At 39.1% G+C, this 19,677-nt stretch overlaps 1 protein-coding gene across 1 annotated transcript in view; it reads right to left on the bottom strand.

Annotated features, from left to right (window-relative positions):
• The window catches only part of LOC136841045 (molybdenum cofactor sulfurase-like), a 258,205-nt gene that overhangs the window by 165,679 nt on the left and 72,849 nt on the right, over positions 1-19,677 (bottom strand). The window contains 1 exon segment of the mRNA XM_067108100.1: positions 18,989-19,535. Coding sequence (XP_066964201.1) covers positions 18,989-19,535 — 547 coding nt within the window.

Below are 19,677 nucleotides of genomic sequence, written 5' to 3'. Positions count from 1 at the left end.
AATTCAACATTCGGCCATTGGTAACACAGTCCAATTGGCGAGGATGCTTGGTGGAGAAGGCTTTGATGGCATCACCGAGGATGAAATAGGCACCCTCACTGTTGCCCACTCTGACCCCCTGACGGACCAGGATTTGGAAGAGTTGAGAAAGTCTGCCAGCAAGGAAGAAGACGTGGCAGGTTCAGGGGACAGGCATGAGGAGGAGGAAAAGGGCCTGCCTTTGGAACATCTGTCCTGACTTATGAGGATGATCAAAAAGGTGTAGGCGTCAGCTTCGGCATGGGATCCTTATATGGAATGCTCCATAAGTGTTCCAATGCCCTTGATGCAGCAATAGCACCCTATAATAATGCCCTCATCAGCATGAAGAAGCAGCAACAGCAGCTGCCTATCACCATGTTTCTCGAGCGTATGAAGGAGGACCCTCCAAAGCCTCTACAAACCCCTGAAGAAGTGTCCAAAAAGTGCCTGAAGAAGGGGAAGAGGTGCCCCCAAAGGAGATGTAACTCCTCTGCTTTGCTGTGTAGTCATATTGTCATCATCATTCACCAGACTGCACAGCTAATTCATCATCATCTTCAATCAACATTCATCACTGGTGAGTACCCATATGATTTATGTAAAGTAAACCCCGTATTCGCGGGGGATGCCATCCAGACACCCCTGCGAATAGTTAAAATCTGCGAACACTTGCTACCCCCCCCTCTAAAAACGCTTATAACTGACTATCTCGAAAGTTCAAATACCAAATGTATACTTAAAGTATCATCCTACATCAAATATACCTTAAATTATTATCCTATTACTGTATTAATCTTTGAAATTATATTATTAATACAATTTCAAAGTCATCTTAAACATTAGTATCCTCAAAAAAGGGATTTTGACAAAGGAAAAATCTATTTCTTGGGGAAGACCTGTGTCACCCAGTGAAATGGTTCCAATAGCACACATTTCTAGGTATAACTATTGTTAAATATACCAGAGAAAAAGCTATCCATAATGCTGGGGTTACTACCCTGGATCGAGCACCATAATGGTGTCGGTATGCACTAGGGGTGAGTGGAAGCCACTATCACAGGTCTTCATCCTATAGATCTCTCTATTCTCAAAGTCCCAAATTTGGGTGTGCCGTACTAAGGATTGCCTCCCGCTCACCCACTAGGTCTCCCATACGACTGCCATTTTCATCCCAATATTAGCACCCACCAAGCTTGGTATACCACCAAGCTTGGTATACCACCCGGGTGGGAAAAGAAGTGCAGGGATGGGTCACTGGGTGACACAGGTCTTCCCCCAGAAATAGATTTTTCCTGTTTCAAAAGCCCTTTTCTGGGCTCGACCTGTGTCACCCAGTGAAATAGTAACAGAGAATCAGCCATACAAGAGCTTGTTGGTATGCCTCAAAGATTACCTTAATGGAGCTAAATAAAACTAAGAGAAAAATTTTTACTGTGTTTTAATACTCCCAAATTATAAGATCAACAACATAATCAAAACTATGAGGCACACAGTCTAAAATTATAAAATAACCAATACCAAGACACTTAAGGCTAACAAGTTATGAATGAAAACAGGATATCTGCGGTACGGGCAGGAGTCAGGCTGTGAAGCAGACCTGACCTAAAGGCTAGAAGCAGGGCAAGCAAGTGAGGCAGGTAGGCTAGAGAATATACCAATAGGTAAACGAGGATTACAAACCAAAAGGACAAAGAGGATACATAAACTAGTCTTGAGCTGGACCAGGAGGAACAATACTTCCTGCAGCTACTGTGGAATATTTAAGAGCCTCTAGGGACTTAAGATAGTAGCGTTTAAATACTGTTGGTGATTTCCAGCCTGTATATTTTTAAGGTCATCAAAATTCATATTATGGAAATAGTTAGCTGAGGTGGCCATCGCTCGAATATCATGTACCGAGGTACTGAACTGGTTTGCCTGTTTAATAAAATAAAGAATTTGTTGCCTGATGGCCTTTAAGGAAATAGTACCTCCATTTTCCCTAACAAAAAGAGGGCCTGAAGTTCTCTTAGAAGTTCTATTTAAATAAGCTTTTAAAGTATTGACAGGACATAAAGACAGATCCTGTGGATGGGGAATAATCTTCCAAGGAGACCATCTATTTTGTGGATCCTCATTCTTTGCTAGAAAACTGAGGTCCGGAGACAACAGAACTTCACCTGACGGGAGGAAATCAACATGATTTGGCTCTCTAGAAAGAGCAGACAGTTCAGAAATTCTAGCTCCTGAGGCTAGACTTACTAGGAATAACATTTTCCTTAACAGACTCAGCAATGAACATAATTCGTTATCAGTGTCCGATGCCAATTTAAGTACGTCATTTAAGTACCAGGAAACTGTGTGTGGACGGGTTGCTGGTCTAAGACGAGCACATGCTTTAGGAATTGACGAAAAATATGAGTCTGTAAGGTTAATATTAAAGCCATGTAAAAATATTTTTCTCAAAGCAGATTTTGTTGTAGTAATAGTACTAGTGGCCAATCCTTTCTCAAATAATGATCTGAAGAAAGAGATCGCTAGGTTCATGGTCATTTCATGAGCTTCAGATTCCCTCAGAAATAATGCTAACTTTTTAACTGCTGAGTCATACTGTCTGAGAGTAGATTCCCTCTTATCTGATTCTATGAACAGTGTATTAAGAGGGTCAATGTTAGCGTATTTTTGCTCTACAAATTTCATGAAGTCCATAAAGCTAGGGCATTCAGAATTCTTGAGGAAGCTGACACAGTCCGAGTTTGCACTACTTGTGTCAACCTTGGGTTGGGGATCTGTTTGTGCCGGAGCTTCAACTCTAGCAGTAAAGGAAACAAACTGCTCTTCGGCCAGTTGGGTGCCACAAGTGCTACTTGATCTTTGAATGATCTGAGTTTGTGTAAAACTTTCATCAACAAGTTTATTGGTGGAAACAGACAGATCCTTTGCCATCTGTTCCAGTCGATTGACATCGCATCTGTGGAATGAGCTAGAGGATCTAGATTGGGAGCAACGTAACACAGAAGCTTGTGGTTGCTCTCTGTGGCAAACAGGTCTACCTGGAGACCCGGTACCTGAAGACAAATCCACTTGAACGACTTCCTGTCCAAGGACCATTCCGACTCCAGCGGGGTTGTCCTGGACAGTGAATCTGCAATGACATTCCGAACACCTGCCAGGTGGGTAGCTGACAGGTGCCAAAGATGTTTCCTTGCCAGAGAGAAAATTGCGATCATTACTTGATTGATATGGCTCGACTTGGAGCTCCCTCTGTTCAGGCAATGCACCACTACTGCACTGTCCAGCAACAGTCTGATGTGAATCTGTCTGGCTGGACGCAGTTTCTTTAGTGTTAGAAATACTGCCACTGCCTCTAGAATGTTGATATGGAACTGGCGGAATACTGTCGACCATGTTCCTTGAACTTTCTTGTGTTGGGTGTATCCTCCCCATCCGCTTAGGGAAGCATCCGTATGGATCACTAGTGATGGAGGGGGAAATTGAAGAGGCACTGACCTTGCCAAACTCTTGACTGTCGACCATGGTCGAAGCCTCTTCCTCAATATCTGCGGAATCAGAGACAGCTTGTCTCTGTTTCTGTTGTTGGCTCATTTCCGCCATACCCTGTTTATATCCTTCAGTTTGGCTTTTAGCAGCAAGTCTGTTAATGAAGCGAACTGAAGAGAGCCTAGAACTCTTTCCTGGGTACGACGAGAGGCTCTTTTGCTTTTGAGGAACTGTCTGGTAGCTTTGGCTATTTCCTTCCTTTTGGCTGGCGGAAGTGACAGTTTGTGTGTGTTTAGGTCCCACTGGATTCCCAACCATTGAAATTGAGCCGCCGGAACTAGACGGGATTTCTTCCTGTTTATTTGGAAACCCAGGTATTCCAAGAAGTTGATTACTGTGAAAGTTGCTTTTCGACATTCCTTGACGTTGGATGCCCAAATTATCCAATCGTCCAGATATGCGGCCAGCATAATCCCTTGGGCCCGTAGCTCTTGGACTACTGTCTCTGCCAGTTTGGTAAAGATTCTGGGCGCTATGTTGAGCCCGAATGGCATGACTCTGAACGAGTATGCTTGTTTTCCTAGTCTGAACCCTAGGTAAGGAGAAGTTTCTCAAACCGAACGTGATAATATGCGTCTGAAAGATCTATAGAGGTGGTGATGGCCCCCTGGAGGGGAAGTAGGGTCCGTACCTGCGAGATTGTAAGCATGTGAAACTTGTCGCATTGAATGTATAAGTTGAGACGAGACAGGTCCAGAATTACTCTTTGTTTGTCTGAGTCTTTCTTCGGGACACTGAACAGACGGCCTTGAAATTTCAAGCGTCTGACTTTCTTTATTGCCTTCTTTTGCAGAAGTTCTTTTGCAAAGTCCAGTAAGTCTTTGGATGGATGTTGATGGAACCTGACTGGCGGAGGAGGCCCCTTGCTCCAGCTCCATCCCAGACCTTTGGAGATTATGCTGTGGGCCCATGGGCTGAAGGTCCAATGGTCCCTGAAGAGATATAATCTCCCGCCTACCTGTGGGGTTTCATTGATTGGGAGAGGCCTTACTTCCTCTATTTCCACGGCCTCCTCTTCCACATGAGAGAGGTCTGGATGCTGCTCTACCTCTGTAGGCAGCTCTAGCCATGCTTCCCCTCGCATGCCTATTGTAGCCTCGAAACGCCCCTTGGCTTTCAAACGAGGCGTTGAAAGCTGGGGATGTCACAAAGGCTGGCGGAGCAGAAGCTTGCTGAGCCGGCTGCATCAGTACGAACTGCTGCTGAGGATGTGACTTAGATGTAGAAGGCTGGCCAATCTGTGAGACCAGTACCGCCTGAAGCACTGTTTGAGCCTGAAGTTTCTTAAAGCCCTGGAATCTCCTGAACCTTTTCCTTTCTTTAGGTTGAGGTCCAGAGGTCTCAGAGAACTTCCTCTTAAAAGGAAGGCCCCAGCGAGAGCGGAGACTCTGGTTCGCTCTAGTTGCCTCTGCCATAACATTATTGACCTCATCCTCTGGGAAGAGGTTAGGTCCCCAGATAGAGCTCTTCATGAGTCTATTGGGCTCATGTCTGATGGTGGCCTCTGCAAAGATGTGTTTCCTGCAGTTCTGTCTCACTACCACAAAGTCGTAAAGGTCCGATTGGAAGGAAGCCAATAACGACTTCGTGAGGACCTGAAACAGAGGTTCGTCATTATAAGCTAATGCCGTTATTTCTGAGATGGTGACGGAATGCAGGAGCGACTCAACCTGCACTTAGCCTCAAAATCCTGCCTTGAGCAGAGCCTCTGGAATTCTGGGAAGTTGCTCGCTGAACAGGGAGGAGGCACACTCGGGATCGAGTTTCCCCACTGTAAAAGTTGCCGGAGCTCCCCAACCAACACTCCGAATCTCCGGGAAGAGAAGGGAAGTAGAATCTGTCTCCCGGAGTTGAGGCATGGGCTTGCCATCTATCCCAGCCTGGAGGGTCAGCTCTGCAATCTTAGTAGTGCAGGGGTAGGGATGGAGTCACCTACAGAGAACATCGTAAAACTTCCCTTAAAGGGAGTAAGTTTGGTGTTCTCTGACTCCCCATTCAGTGAGAGCGCGCATTAGGGTGGATTGAGCTTGGTCCCTGGGAAAGATGACTGTTTCTTTAGGGACCTTGTCAGACCTAATCCAGGCTTCTTCCGTTAACCTGGCAAAGCCTGGATAGGGAGGCACTAGGTCGGCTGAAAAGAACTCCAGTTCTTCCAGACGACGAGTGCCCAAACCCTCAATAGTCAGTGTGCCATTATGCAGGGGAGCATGCAGGGCCAGCCGCCATGGGTTTCCCTTATCAAAGGGGGGCAGTTTGAAGGCATCCGGAACAACATGTGATTGTTGTGCTGCTCCAGATCGGATGAATCCGGAAAGCAAGCTTTCCTGGGCCTGCACCTTTTGTGCCAATGACAGCACTGACTCTCCGGAGGTCTGCAAGCTTGTGACAATGTGAGTTGAAAGATCATGTAGCCTAGCTTCTACCTTGAGTCGATTTTCTGCATCAGCAGTTCAACAAAGGCCTCAGAGTCAAAGCTAGGCTGTGGGGCTTAGCCTTGATCTCTGGACCTCGACCCCTTAGAAGAGGGAGTAGCCTTACTTGAGGACGTCACCGGGTTTGGGAGCCAGTGACGACCTAGAGGGAGCTGGTGGATTAGACCTTTGAGGTCTAGAGGACTTTGGTAAGTCCTTCTTTTTCAGAGATTTCACCTTGGACATAACAGACCGAGATCTGTCCCCAAGGTTAGCTGACTTCTGAAATCCCTGGAAGGAAGACGAAGAAGAAGAAGGTGAACTAAATAAGGTCCTATCTAAACTAACCTCACCTGCCTCACTTACCTCCCCTACCTTCTCCCTGTTGGTCATCCACGCTCATGGGCTCCAGGTGGATGTTAATAGCCGCCACCTCTTCCGCCACCTCCGCACAGGTTGTCTTGGGAGGGTTGCGTCTCTTGCCTGATCTTCTCAATGAGTGGGGCAGCCAACTCCCTTGGTAATGCGGCGGAGATCCGGGCACCAGGATAGAGGAGATTACAGATCTCCTCCGAGAGCACGAGGGGTTGCCAGACGCAACGTTCCTCCCAAATCCGCCACCCAGGTCTTCAGGGTTGACAGCGAAAGAGGCACGGATTGCTGGGTTAGACTGGAAGAGAAGGTAGGACTTACTGAAAATATTCTCCCAATTTTTGTATATATCCATATGAGCCATCAATATCAAAAAAGGGGACTAAAGGTTAGCAGTCTCCCATCACTTACCGACTCATCGGACACCAGCTCAGTAAAGAGCGTAGCAAATTTCACAGCCGTCCGGTGCCGAATGGTCAGGTCCCCAACATGCACTGCACAGCTGGAGTGCGAGTGGCACACTTGTGTCCGCACGGTTGCTGGAGAACGGCCGAGCACCTGGCTCCTGACAACGTACCATCTGTAAGTGAAATGATGGTACATGAGTATCATTAAGGCAAGACTCGCCGGACTAAGTCTGGCGGCCACAGATTACCTTAACATAGATTATGGGTGATGATACATGTGAATCAACAAGGCAAAACCCGCCAGAACTGAGTCCGGCAGCAAGAATCTAAAACATAGCTTAAACTACCGAATGGTTAACTTATTATATATATGTTATAAACAGGTACTCTATGACACTCCGCCGTGAATAGTCACTGAAATCTCATTGTGTCTCATAATATGGGAACGGCGTAACAGGGGCGGAGTAGGGGGGGTCGCATATAGCCCCTTCTCAAACGCCCAGGGTGGAAACCATATAATGGAAACCGCCAACAACCGTGACCCATGTCCACCGGAGTGGTTAACTGGACAAAAAACAACGAAAAATCAGACTAGCCCGGCGGAGAAGTGAATTCTAACATATCGTAACTGTTATTATGCATCCACGGGACAATGTTCAACGCTCCAGCTACTAACTACTAAAGCAATTAGAAGCGAGCTAACGAAACACTGCCCATAGGGGAAAGGTAGAGAGTGGCGGAAACCCGGCGAATAGCGACCGGTCAGGTGGGTAGCACCCGACGCCGACTATAACCTCCCTCGACGGGGTGCCGAATGCAAGCGAACGCTTTCCTCTTACGAGGACAATGCTCAGCAACGCCGCCAAATTCTAATCGTTAAGGTAAAAAGCAGGACTAGGCTACATATACGAAAAAATGGAGTTAACTGATCCCAGCCTACCCTCCAAAAACCAAAGCTTCTTGGCCTGGTCAGGAAGGCCAGGATTAATGCCACTGGTGTGGGGAGAGAAGGACCTTTGTCTAACTCAGCCACACTCAAAAACTGAGATAGCTTGGTCAGGTGGCAAAATATGAAGTGAGGAGCCCTCTCACTAATCTAACCTTACCTTCCAAAACCTAACAGCCTGGCCAGGTGGGCTAAATGTGAATGAGGAACTCGCTCACTAGCCTAACCTCACCTTCCAAAACCTAACGGCCTGGTCAGGTGGGCAATGTGAACGGAGGAACTCCATCACTAGCCTAACCCTCCTCCCCCAAAACTGTAAGACGGCCTGGTCGGGAGAGCTAGGTAGCCTGAACATCATGTAAGAGCACTGTCATGCCTAGCCTGGGTAGGTTAGGCTAGTTAACTACCTTTATATTGGAAATAAAACTACCTAGTATATGAACAACTAAAATATAAGAGTCAACCATTCGTGATGTGGGTTAGTTAGGATTAAACCTATATAAATACACATATAAATACATAATTGACTAAGTGCAGAGAAGGTCCAGGAAACATGGGATATATTGGTAACGTTAGGTACCCACAATGGCCTCCCCTGACGCCGAATCACATGCATAAATTAATCCAGGAATGGACATGTCATCCATCCTTGTACATATCAGCTATCATCATGATCCAGTAATTTACACCATCGAGAAGGAACCAGCTCGTTGGTGGAGGAAGGAGACCGATAAAAAGACTCAAATTCTATTATCAGAAAAGGGTGAGGCTAGTTCTGTCGTGATACCCGGTTCCTCATCTCCTACCAGCGACCTGGTAAATTCTCCAAATAAGCTCCAAACTGAATGGAGTATAGATAAAAACTAGGAGGATTCGTTCTTTTAATAGGAAAGTTGAGATTCAAGGTCGAAAACGGAAAGAGGCACACATACAGCCCACGCTCGGCTGCGAAACAGAATGTTTACACTGGTAAACAATATTAACGTACAATTCATAAATACGATGCTCTCTGATTAAACAAACCAACAGAAATAGTACTCAGCTTAGGTGGTGGGAAACTCTCGGGAGTGACATGACGATCTGCCAAAAAAACTGAACACAATCACAAAACAAAATTTTACGTGTAGGAAGTAGCTGTGCTAAGATTGGAATAAAAAGGCGGTCGCGTGGGAGACCTAGTGGGTGAGCGGAAGGCAATCCTTAGTACGGCACACCCAAATTTGGGACTTTGAGAATAGAGAGATCTATAGGATGAAGACCTGTGATAGTGGCTTCCACTCACCCCTAGTGCATACCGACACCATTATGGTGCTCGATCCGGGGGTAGTAACCCCGGCATTATGGATAGCTTTTTTCTCTGGTATATTTAGCAATAGTTGTACCTAGAAATGTGTGCTATTGGAACCATTTCACTGGGTGACACAGGTCGAGCCCAGAAATATATACATACGTACTTCTAAGCCTTCCAACCAAAGCAGAGAGAGAGTGAGTTACCACTTCAACTTATATTCAACAAGGCTGGCTGGAGAGAGAGAGAGTGTTTATCTCTTTAACCCTTAAACGCCGAAGCCCTATTTACAAAAACGTAAATATGCCGCGGCATTCGGGAGCTAGCGCTGAAGCGAAAAAAAGTTTTTTTCAAAAATCACAGCACGCTTAGTTTTTAAGTTTAAGAGTTCATTTTGGCTCCTTTTTTCTCATTGCCTGAAGTTTAGTATGCAACCATCAGAAATGAAAAAAATATCATTATCATATATAAATATTGGAATATATGATAGCAAAAAAACTCTTGTATATAATTGTATACAAATCACGCTGTAAGGAAAACGGTTAAAGCTAATGAGTTAATTGTTTTTTAGTTGTATTGTACACTAAATTGCGATGATTTTGGTATATAACAGATTGTAAAACGATTAAAGCAACACAGAGAAAATATTATCACAAAATGATGCATGAATTCGTAACGCTCGGACGTAAAAAATTTTTTTTCAAAAATTCACCATAAATCGAAATATTGTGCTAGAGACTTTCCAATTGTTTCAAAATGAAGGAAATTGATTGAATATTACTAGACTGTAAGATTTTTAGCTTACAATTGCATTTTTTTACCATTTCGATCGAGTTAAAGTTGACTGAAGGTTGATTTTTTTTTATTTATCATTATTTACATGAAAATATTTCAAAAATGGTAAAAGCTAAAAGCATGATTTATTTTCTGTTGTATTCTACATGAAATTGCGCACATTTTGATGTATAACACTTTATGTAACGAATAATATAAAACGGCGAAAAAATTACGACAAGGTGACTCAAGAAATGCTAGGATTTTTAGCATAGTTTGCATACAAGATGGATGGAAGGAAAAAGTTTTTTTCAAAAATTCACCATAAATCGAAATATTGTGCCAGAGACTTTCCGTTTGTTGCAAAATGAAGGTAAAGGATTGATTGTTACTAGAATGTAAGAATTTTGGCTTACGTTGCGTTTTTCTTGAACATTTGATCGAGTTAAAGTTGACCAAAGGTTGATTTTTTTCTATTTATCGTTATTTATATAAAAATATTTCAAAATGGTAAAAGGTAAAAGCATGATTTATTTTTTTGTTGTATTCTACATGAAATTGTGCACATTTTGATGTATAACACTTTATGTAACGAATAATATAAAATGGAGAAAAATTACGACAATGTGACTCAAGAAATGCTAGGATTTTTGAAGCGAAGGAAAAGTTTTTTTAAAAAATTCACCATAAATTGAAATATTGTGCTGGAGACTTTCCGTTTGTTGCAGAATAAAGGTAAATGATTGATTGTTACTGGAATGTAAGAATTTTGGCTTACGATTGCGTTTTTCGAGCATTTCGGTCGAGTCAAAATTGACCGAATGTTAAAATTTTGTCAGTTATCGTGATTTAAATGAAAATATTTCAAAACTGTTATAAGCTAAAAGAATGATTTATTTTTTGTTGTATTCTACATAAAATTGCGCACATTTTGATGTATAACACTTTATGTAACAAATAATATAAAACGGCGAAAAAATTACGAGAAGGTGACTCAAGAAATGCCAGGATTTTCAGCGAAGGAAAAAGTTTTTTCAAAAATTTACGGATGCCCCTCAGACACCCCGATGCTTCCTAGGGTCGTAAAAGGCACAGGATGTGGTCCTTGGTCCCCTTCGGTCACACATGGCCACACAACACGGTGTTGAGAAGCTGGGTCATCTTGGGTGCTTGGTCCTCTCCAGCATCCCAGTCTAAAAGTCTCACACGCTCACTCACTGACAGGCAGTATGCGCCTTTCACAGTCCTGACAACGTTGGGACATCTCTGCAAACGTCCTGTTGCCTCACAAATACGCAAACACTCGCCAAAGTTCTGCAAAACACAGATGCGTCAAAAATCGCTCAGACGATCTGGCGCTGATGCTTTCTGGCATGGGAAGGAGGAATGCGTGCATGCGCGATGGCCTGGGTGACGCTTTATAAACAAAACAACAGCTTGATCCGTGAACTCCCAGCATCCCTCAAGGCGCGTGATTTAAAACCTTTTCGCAAACTAGGCCTATAATTATTTTTCCGCGAATATTTAAAAAAAGCATTTTTAGTCGACGTATGGTATGTCCACTTGACACCCAACAGACAATTTTAGTCAACGTATGGTACGTCCAGTAGGCGTTTAAGGGTTAATCTCTCTGACAACAAAAAATTTATTTTTCTTTTTTGTCTTCCAAAGAAATACCACCTTTACTACATATTTTTAAAACACTGTGAAAACACATACACACAAACAGTATCTTTTGAGAGAGAGAGAGAGAGAGAGAGAGAGAGAGAGAGAGAGAGAGAGAGTAAAGAAAGTAAATACCTTAGTTTTACTTCAGACCACTGAGCTGATTAACAGCTCTCCTAGGGCTGGGCCATATAAGGATTAGACTTACGATTTACGTGGCTAAGAACCATTTGGTTACTTAAACGGACCTACAGCTATACTGTGGAACTGAACCACATTATAGCAGAAATGAATTTTATCACCAGAAATAAATTCCTTAACTCTAACTTCATCAGCCGGATATTCCTGAATTGAATGGCCGCCCATTAATGACAGTCTAAGCCTTATAGATACGGCCAACAAAGGGCTAGAGAGAGAGAGAGAGAGAGAGATTAGAGAGAGAGAGAGAAAATAAGTTTTTCAAATGATATCAAAGTTTTGAAATCCTAGAGTTCATTTTTGAGGGCAACACTTCTTCCCCTCCGGCCAATATGTCAAACTGTCAAATGAAAATTGACATTTACCCTCCCCCCTCCTTTCTCAACTCGCATCAAAAGACTGGGAATCACTATTTGTTTGTTTAAAATTTTAAAAATTTACTACCCAAATGCATGGAAAATATTATTTATTATTATTATTATTATTATTTTATTATTACTTATTATAAATTATTATCAGAAATTATTATTAATCTTAATATTTGAAAATTAGTACTGGCAGAATATTAGGTAAATCATTTATATATCATAGAAAAGAAACACACGTACATATTAGGTGTTGGAAAAATTCTTTCATCTAAATGAAAAATTAGTAGAGAGAGAGAAAAAAGAGAGAGAGAGAGAGAGAGAGAGAGAATTATTTCTTTTACATTTAATGTTATTATTTAATCTTATTAAACTTAATATTAATATTTGAAAATTAGTGCGTACCGTAAATAATTATTTTATCATAAAATGTACTTTCATGATATTGCCTTGTAATATGTATATCATTCCATGATTTTGATATATTTACTGTTCTAGTTGTCGTGTATTCTGTATATCCGTTTTAGTTATGTATGAATGTCACTGTAATGTCAGATCTCACAAGAATTGATGATTTAGATAATAGCGTAACTTAGTATTAATAATATCTTTCTTGATAATAGCGTAGTAGTGGGAGAGAGAGTTTAAGTTAGACCAGATGTTGTAGCTATCACTGAAATCGCTTTGTTCTGAGTTGAGACGGGTGCTTGTTTCCTGTTAGATTCATGTGTTGACTGGCAGAGATAACAGTCGAGTCGTGTTAAGATTTCGTTAAAAGCTTTGTCCCATACAATTTTCTGGCAAAGACGTGTACCTTTTTGAGAAATACGAACGAGTTGTTGCACTGAAGCACATGGCAATTGCGTCATGTTTAAGATTATATTGCTCTGATCACATACTGTTCTGATCGCGTCCCATACAATTTTCTGTTCAAGTCATGTACACCTTTTTGAGAGCAAAAACATATGTCTTGATCAATTATACCATGTTTTTTAAGATTGCAGTTCAAAACGTTTTGCTCAGGATTTAATCTTGTATCTCGTTCCCAAAATGCCTTAATAATGATGTCATCCGATTGTTTTACTTGTAGCTGGAACCCTAAAGTTTGCTCATTCTGACTTCAGAAACCTTTTGTGTGGTTCTCTCTCTCTCTCTCTTTCTTCAAGAGAGAAATTGTTAACATAAAATATTTGTGTGGTCACTGATCTGATATTAATCTTAGCTTTGGAGATCTGATAGTAAAAGTATACATATCTGTAATGGCACCTATCAAAAGTGTTTTGTGAATCTCAAGCAGCTGCATTTGGAGTAGATTTTGTGAAAGCTTTCACAAGCTTGTGTAAGGTAAGTGAATTTTACTTATTATTACCATGCTATAATAAGGTGTGTTACGGGATTTTTGCCTTAGTGAAGTTCTTTTTAGTAAATCTTTTACGCATTTTTGTGTGTCCTTGTATTTGCAACCTCTTAATTTTTCACATTTTATATATTGGTGATTTAACATTTATTTACTTAGCATTTTAAGTATTTCTTAATAATTTAACATTGCATACTTTTTTTAATTTTCATTTCCTCAAATTTTCTTTTTAAATCTAAAGTATTTCTGAATAGTTTAAATTTTGCTTGATTAATTTAATTTCTTGATAAATTAACCTTTGGGATTTAATTCAAAAATTATTTAAATTTTTTGTTTTCAAGTAATAGTAAATGTTTTTCAGATTGTGAATTCTAATTATAAATTTTGAATTTAAAAATAAATTTTTGTATTTAAAATTTTTTAAAAAGAGTTTCATTTATTGACCACCAGTGAATAGGATTAGTTGTGTGCATAAGGCAAAGTGCTTTTGCTGAAGTGATTAAGACCATGAAACAGTTAAAGTTGTTTGATGGAGTGATGCCCTTTTGCTCTAGTATATCTCTTGTTTAATTGTTGATACCTCACAATTGTTTTGATAAACTTAAGTTTGATTTTTCATGTGATTAATATGCTTTTTAAGGGATCACTGTTACCTTTAGAGTACTCAGTCGTAATTTTTATTGTTATCATAATTCAGGTATCTGGCTGAAGTGAGGTAAATTTTTGAATTCTGTGATTAGTTGTGTAACAACCAGGTACTTGGAACACTTTGTGACAGTATCCTCTAAAAATCCTTATACAGGTTGACCATCACTAATCCGGCAATCAGTAGTCCGGAACAATCAGTAATCCGGCACAAATTTCGGCTAGAGTAATTTCCAATGTTTCCGCATTAATTTTTCAAATTTTCCGGTCGCTGCGCTAACTCGCTCCGTCGCTTCGATTTCGTGGCGCAGTGTGCTGCATCAACAAACTGGTAGCCTAGCCTACATGATACTGAACTCTATTCACATATTAACAGTATTATACAAACATCAACATAACAAATGTGCATCTTTTTCATGGATCTTTTAAAAAGTTATGCTTTACTACAGTGTTTCCAATTGTATTATAAATTGTGATAAATGTTTTGTTTTGGGAATCGGTATCACGGTGTTTATTTCGCCACATTTAACTAAGTTCAAAGCGCTTTTCTTGCTTCTAGTTAGCATAAATTAATATGGATACTTTATTTATTTGGGGCGAGGATATTTTTCATTATACGAAGAGTTTTTAAGTCGAAATATAACTTAAATGTCTCGTTGAAACTAATTTAACTATTTTTTCGTTAATATATGACGTTCTCGGAATCTCGGCTGGCGTTTTGGGAATGTTTGTTTTTGTGTGAAATAAATCAAGATTCCGTTCGCTATTTTCTCTTGATTTCATCATAATATGAGCTATACGTATTTATCTTTTATCGTCGTGAAAACAGTAGTAATTTGTATTCTTTCATGCCCAGTAGTTTTGATTAAAATACATTCTCTCCAGTTTTATTTATGGTCGAGTTTCATCCATGTTGCTGATGCACGATAATTTATAGTCATTGGCAGCTTTAACATTGTTTTCTCAGCTTCAGCTACAACTTGCAGCTTAAAGTTACTGTAGCAGTATATTTCCCTGCCGATCTTTTCTCCAAATAAGGGTATAGTGTAAAAAATATATCAGTCCTATTGTACAGTACTTAACGTCATTTGTAATATAACTACAGTAATTGTGTATTACCGTACGATGGTTGAAATACAAGCACAACAATTGTTATCCAATACGATTATTAGCAAAACAACAGTTTCCCGTTTGGTCGTTTATGGCTGTACGCATTTACGTAAGAGTATAACGTTACTAACAATACTTTTATCATTCTCTTTACTTTTTTAACTAGCAGATGGAATAAAGAGATGGAGGAAAAGAAGTTGGTCTATTGTAAGTTGGTCTCTCTTGCTGCCTGCACTCGTTGAAATCTAAAAATATTTTTCCCAAATATTTTCGTATCGGGTATTAATTATTGCTAACCCCATTGTAAACTCGAAATATCGTAAGTGAATTATCGTAACTCGAGCACTACCTGTATTTGATTATTGTCTTTTCTTTATTAACCCTTAACGCCTACTGGACGTATCATACGTTGACTAAAATTGTCTGTTGGGTGCCAAGTGGACGTACCGTACGTCGACTACAAAAATTTCAACCTTCGGTCAACTTTGACTCGACTGAAATGGTCGAAAACGCAATTGTAAGCTAAAACTCTTACATTCTAGTAATATTCAATCATTTACCTTCATTTTGCAACAAATTGGAAGTCTCTAGCACAATATTTCGATTTATGGTGAATTTTTTAAAAAACTTTTTTCCACGTCCCGCTGTAACTCGGCCGAAAAATTTCAGAAATTCTTTTCGTCATTTTGTCGTAATTTTTGCACTGTTTTATATTAGCCGTTACGTAAAGTTTTATATGTGAAAATGTGCGCAATTTCATGTAAAATACAACAAAATACAACCCATGGTTGTAGCTTTATCAGTTTGGAAATATTTTCATATAAATCTCGATAACTGCCAAAATTTCAACCTTCGGTCAAATTTGACTCGACCGAAATGGTCAAAAAAAGCAATTGTAAGCTAAAACTCTTACATTCTAGTAATATTCAATCATTTACCTTCATTTTGCAACAAATTGGAAGTCTCTAGCACAATATTTCAATTTATGATGAATTTTTGAAAAAAACTTTTTCCTTACGTCCGCGCCAGAAATTCTTTCGTCACGTTGTCGTAATGTTTGCACCATTTTATATCAGTCGTTACATAGAGTTTTATATATGGAAATGTGCACAATTTCATGTAGAATACAACAGAAAATAATTCATGGTTGTAGCTTTTATCACTTTTGAAATATTTTCACATAAATCATCATAACTGCCAAAATTTCAACCTTCGGTCAACTTTAACTCTACCAAAATGGTAAAAAAACGCAATTATAAGCTAAAACTCTTACATTCTAGTAATATTCAATCATGTACCTTCATTTTGCAACAAACTGGAAGTCTCTAGCACAATATTTCAATTTATGGTGAATTTCTGAAAAAAAAAAAAACTTTTTCATTACGTCTGTGCGCTGTAACTCAGCTGAACATCTCAGAAATTCTTTCGTCACGTTGTCGTAATGTTTGCATCGTTTTACATTAGTCGTTACATAAAATTTTATATATGAAAATGTGCGCAATTTCACGTAGAATACAACAGAAAATAATTCATGGTTGTAGCTTTTATCACTTTTGAAATATTTTCACATAAATCATCATTACTGCCAAAATTTCAACCTTCGGTCAACTTTCACTCGACCAAAATGGTAGAAAAACGCAATTGTAAGCTAAAACTCTTACATTCTAGTAATATTCAATCATTTACCTTTATTTTGCAATAAATTGGAAGTCTCTAGCACAATATTTCGATTTATGGTGAATTTTTAAAAACATTTTTCCTTACGTCCGCGTGTAACTTCGGCCGAACATCTCAGAAATTCTTTTGTCACGTTGTCGTAATGTTTGCACCATTTTACATTAGTCGTTACATAAACTTTTATATATGAAAATGTGCGCAATTTCATGTAGAATACAACAGAAAATAACTCATTGTTGTAGCTTTTATCAGTTTTGAAATATTTTCATATAAATTACAATAAATAGAAAAAATTCGACCTTCGGTCAACTTTAACTCGACCGAAATGGTCGAAAACTGCAATTGTAAGCTAAAACACTTACAATTTAGTAATATTCAATCAATTAGCTTCATTTTTCACAAATTGGAAGTCTCTAGCACAATATTTCGATTTACGGTGAATTTTTGAAAAAAACATTTTTTTACGTCCGCGCGTTACAGATTCATGCATCATATTGTGATAATATTTTCTCCGTGTTGCTTTGATCATTTTACAATTTGTTATATACCAAAATCATCACAATTTAGTGTACAATACAAAGAAAAAAAATAATCCGTTAGCTTTAACCGTTTTGCTCACAACGCGATTTGTATAAAATTATATATGAAAATTTTTTTTTGCGCTATCATATATTTCAATATTTATATATGATAATGATATTTTTTTCATTTCTGATGGTTGCATACTAAACTTCAGGCAATGACAAAAAAAGGAGCCAAAAATGAACTCTTAATCTTAAAAACTAAGCGTGTTGTGATTTTTTGAAAAAAACTTTTTTTTCCGCTCGGCGCTAACTCCCGAACGCCACTGGCATACAGGAGACGTTTTTGTAAATAGAGGCTCGGCGTTTAAGGGTTAACCAACTTGTACTGATTTATGGGATACTTTAATTCTAAGATGAGGTGCTTAGCTACTGGGTTTTGTGTATTCTAGCCTAACAAATGGCTAATCCGGCACCCTCCAGGTCCCAATGATGCCGGATTCGTGATGGTCAACCTGTACTATCATCCTGAAACACTTATATATCATTTTAATATAACTTCAATAGTACTTTAATATAATTTTAATATTTCAATAGTATCAATTCTGAGTACCTATCTTTGCTTGACAGTGATGAGGTCAGGCCCGTCCTGAATGGAAGGGAGAAAACCAGTTTCTCTCTCTCTCTGAGTTATGTATTATCTAATCTTAGATTATTATTATTAATATTTGAAAATTACTAAATAATTTTTTATCATAAAAAATTTTTTATTCACAAAAATAACATAAAAAAACACTGATTAATGAATATTTCCTGACGAAAAAGTCAGCGAATTGCCAAATTTTTCGCAAATAATTTATCATCGGCGAGTCTGCGAATCATGAGAACGAGAATACGGGGGGTTTTCTGTAATCTTAAACTTCTCATTATTTTTTATATTTTTTTCAATGCATATTTAAATACTGTATTTAGGTACAGTACTTAATGAACCAATGTCACCCATCTACATTAAAAGAAAACAGTAAGGCTTGATACTGTACAAAAGAAAATGTGCGTGCCTGAATACGTATAGGGATACAGTAACTCGATTAGTTTTTGCCTTGGTAAGAGTACATTAAGAGTTGTGGGAGTGTTCACGCACACCTGTAAGCCATATACAGTACATATTTTCAAGGGCACAGTAATGTAAGATGACATTGAAATGGTATTAAAGTGTTTTAGGATATTAATTTAAGGTATATTTGGTGTTTGAACTATTAAAATAGGCAGTTATAAACATTTTTCTAGGAGGGAGTTCCAACTTATCGCTGGTGGTTGTGGTCCCTAACCCTGCAAATACCGAGGGTCAATTGCAATGGCCACTGAGGTTGTGAAACTTTTGTAAATACACAGTAAACAAAAATATATGAATTGGTATTTCTTAAAAAAATTTAGTTTTTCTTTTTATATGGCAACATAAATATAACTAGCTCCTGTCATTGTCATGACTGTGTATAAGAGTTGCAAAGGTTTCAAACATACCATTAAAAAAGTTATCCTTACAAAATTCAAACATACAGATTAAAAAGGAAGATCTTATATTTTTTATATAAAAGACTGACAATCTACTTCTCAGGCCAGTATAATAGATCTAAAAAGTGAGATAAAAAATACACTGAAATGAAAAGATAAAAAAAAGGCAGTAAATTTACCTTCATAAAAAAGAGTTAGTGTGTTGGATTCCAAATCAACGCTTGTCCTAATGAGACACATTTGAGGAAGCCGTTTCTGAGTCATTGTTACACCTGCGTCTGTGACAACCATCCACTTGCGATCATACTGTAGACCTTCAGAGGCAATCTTCCATTTCTGAACTGATACACCACAACATGATTTCACTGGGTAAACAATAATATCTGTAAGTGTTAATTTGCACTCTTTGTTACTGGTACTACTGTAACTGTGATTTTTGCCTTGACTAGATGTTCCTTTCTGCTTCTGTTTGCCTTGACCACTACTGCTGCTGCTCTGTGATCTTGGTGATTTACCATCACTCGCTGGTTTTAAAGTTGGGGACTGAAATTTCTTTGACATCCAAGACGTATCAAACCTAAGAGGGCCATCAACAAAGCATTCAGCAATCATACGCAGCAACTGATCTGCATCCTTGTAGGTGCTCATATAGCCAAAGCTGATACGCACTGACCCTGTTGGCTGGCCATCAACCAAGTCATGTGTATCTCCACACACATGTCCAGCCTAATATGGCATAAGTAAATAAGACATTCATTAAATTTAGAACATTTGTGTCAGCTTGAAATGCAGGACAGAATTTACTTAAAGTTTTTCATTATAAATAATGAAAGTCACTTAAATATACTATAGATTTATCATGACAAAA

Source organism: Macrobrachium rosenbergii, chromosome 8, assembly GCF_040412425.1.
Source record: "Macrobrachium rosenbergii isolate ZJJX-2024 chromosome 8, ASM4041242v1, whole genome shotgun sequence".
In the NCBI taxonomy this organism is placed as follows: Eukaryota; Metazoa; Arthropoda; class Malacostraca; order Decapoda; family Palaemonidae; genus Macrobrachium; species Macrobrachium rosenbergii.
This window is presented reverse-complemented; position numbering and strand designations above follow the sequence as displayed.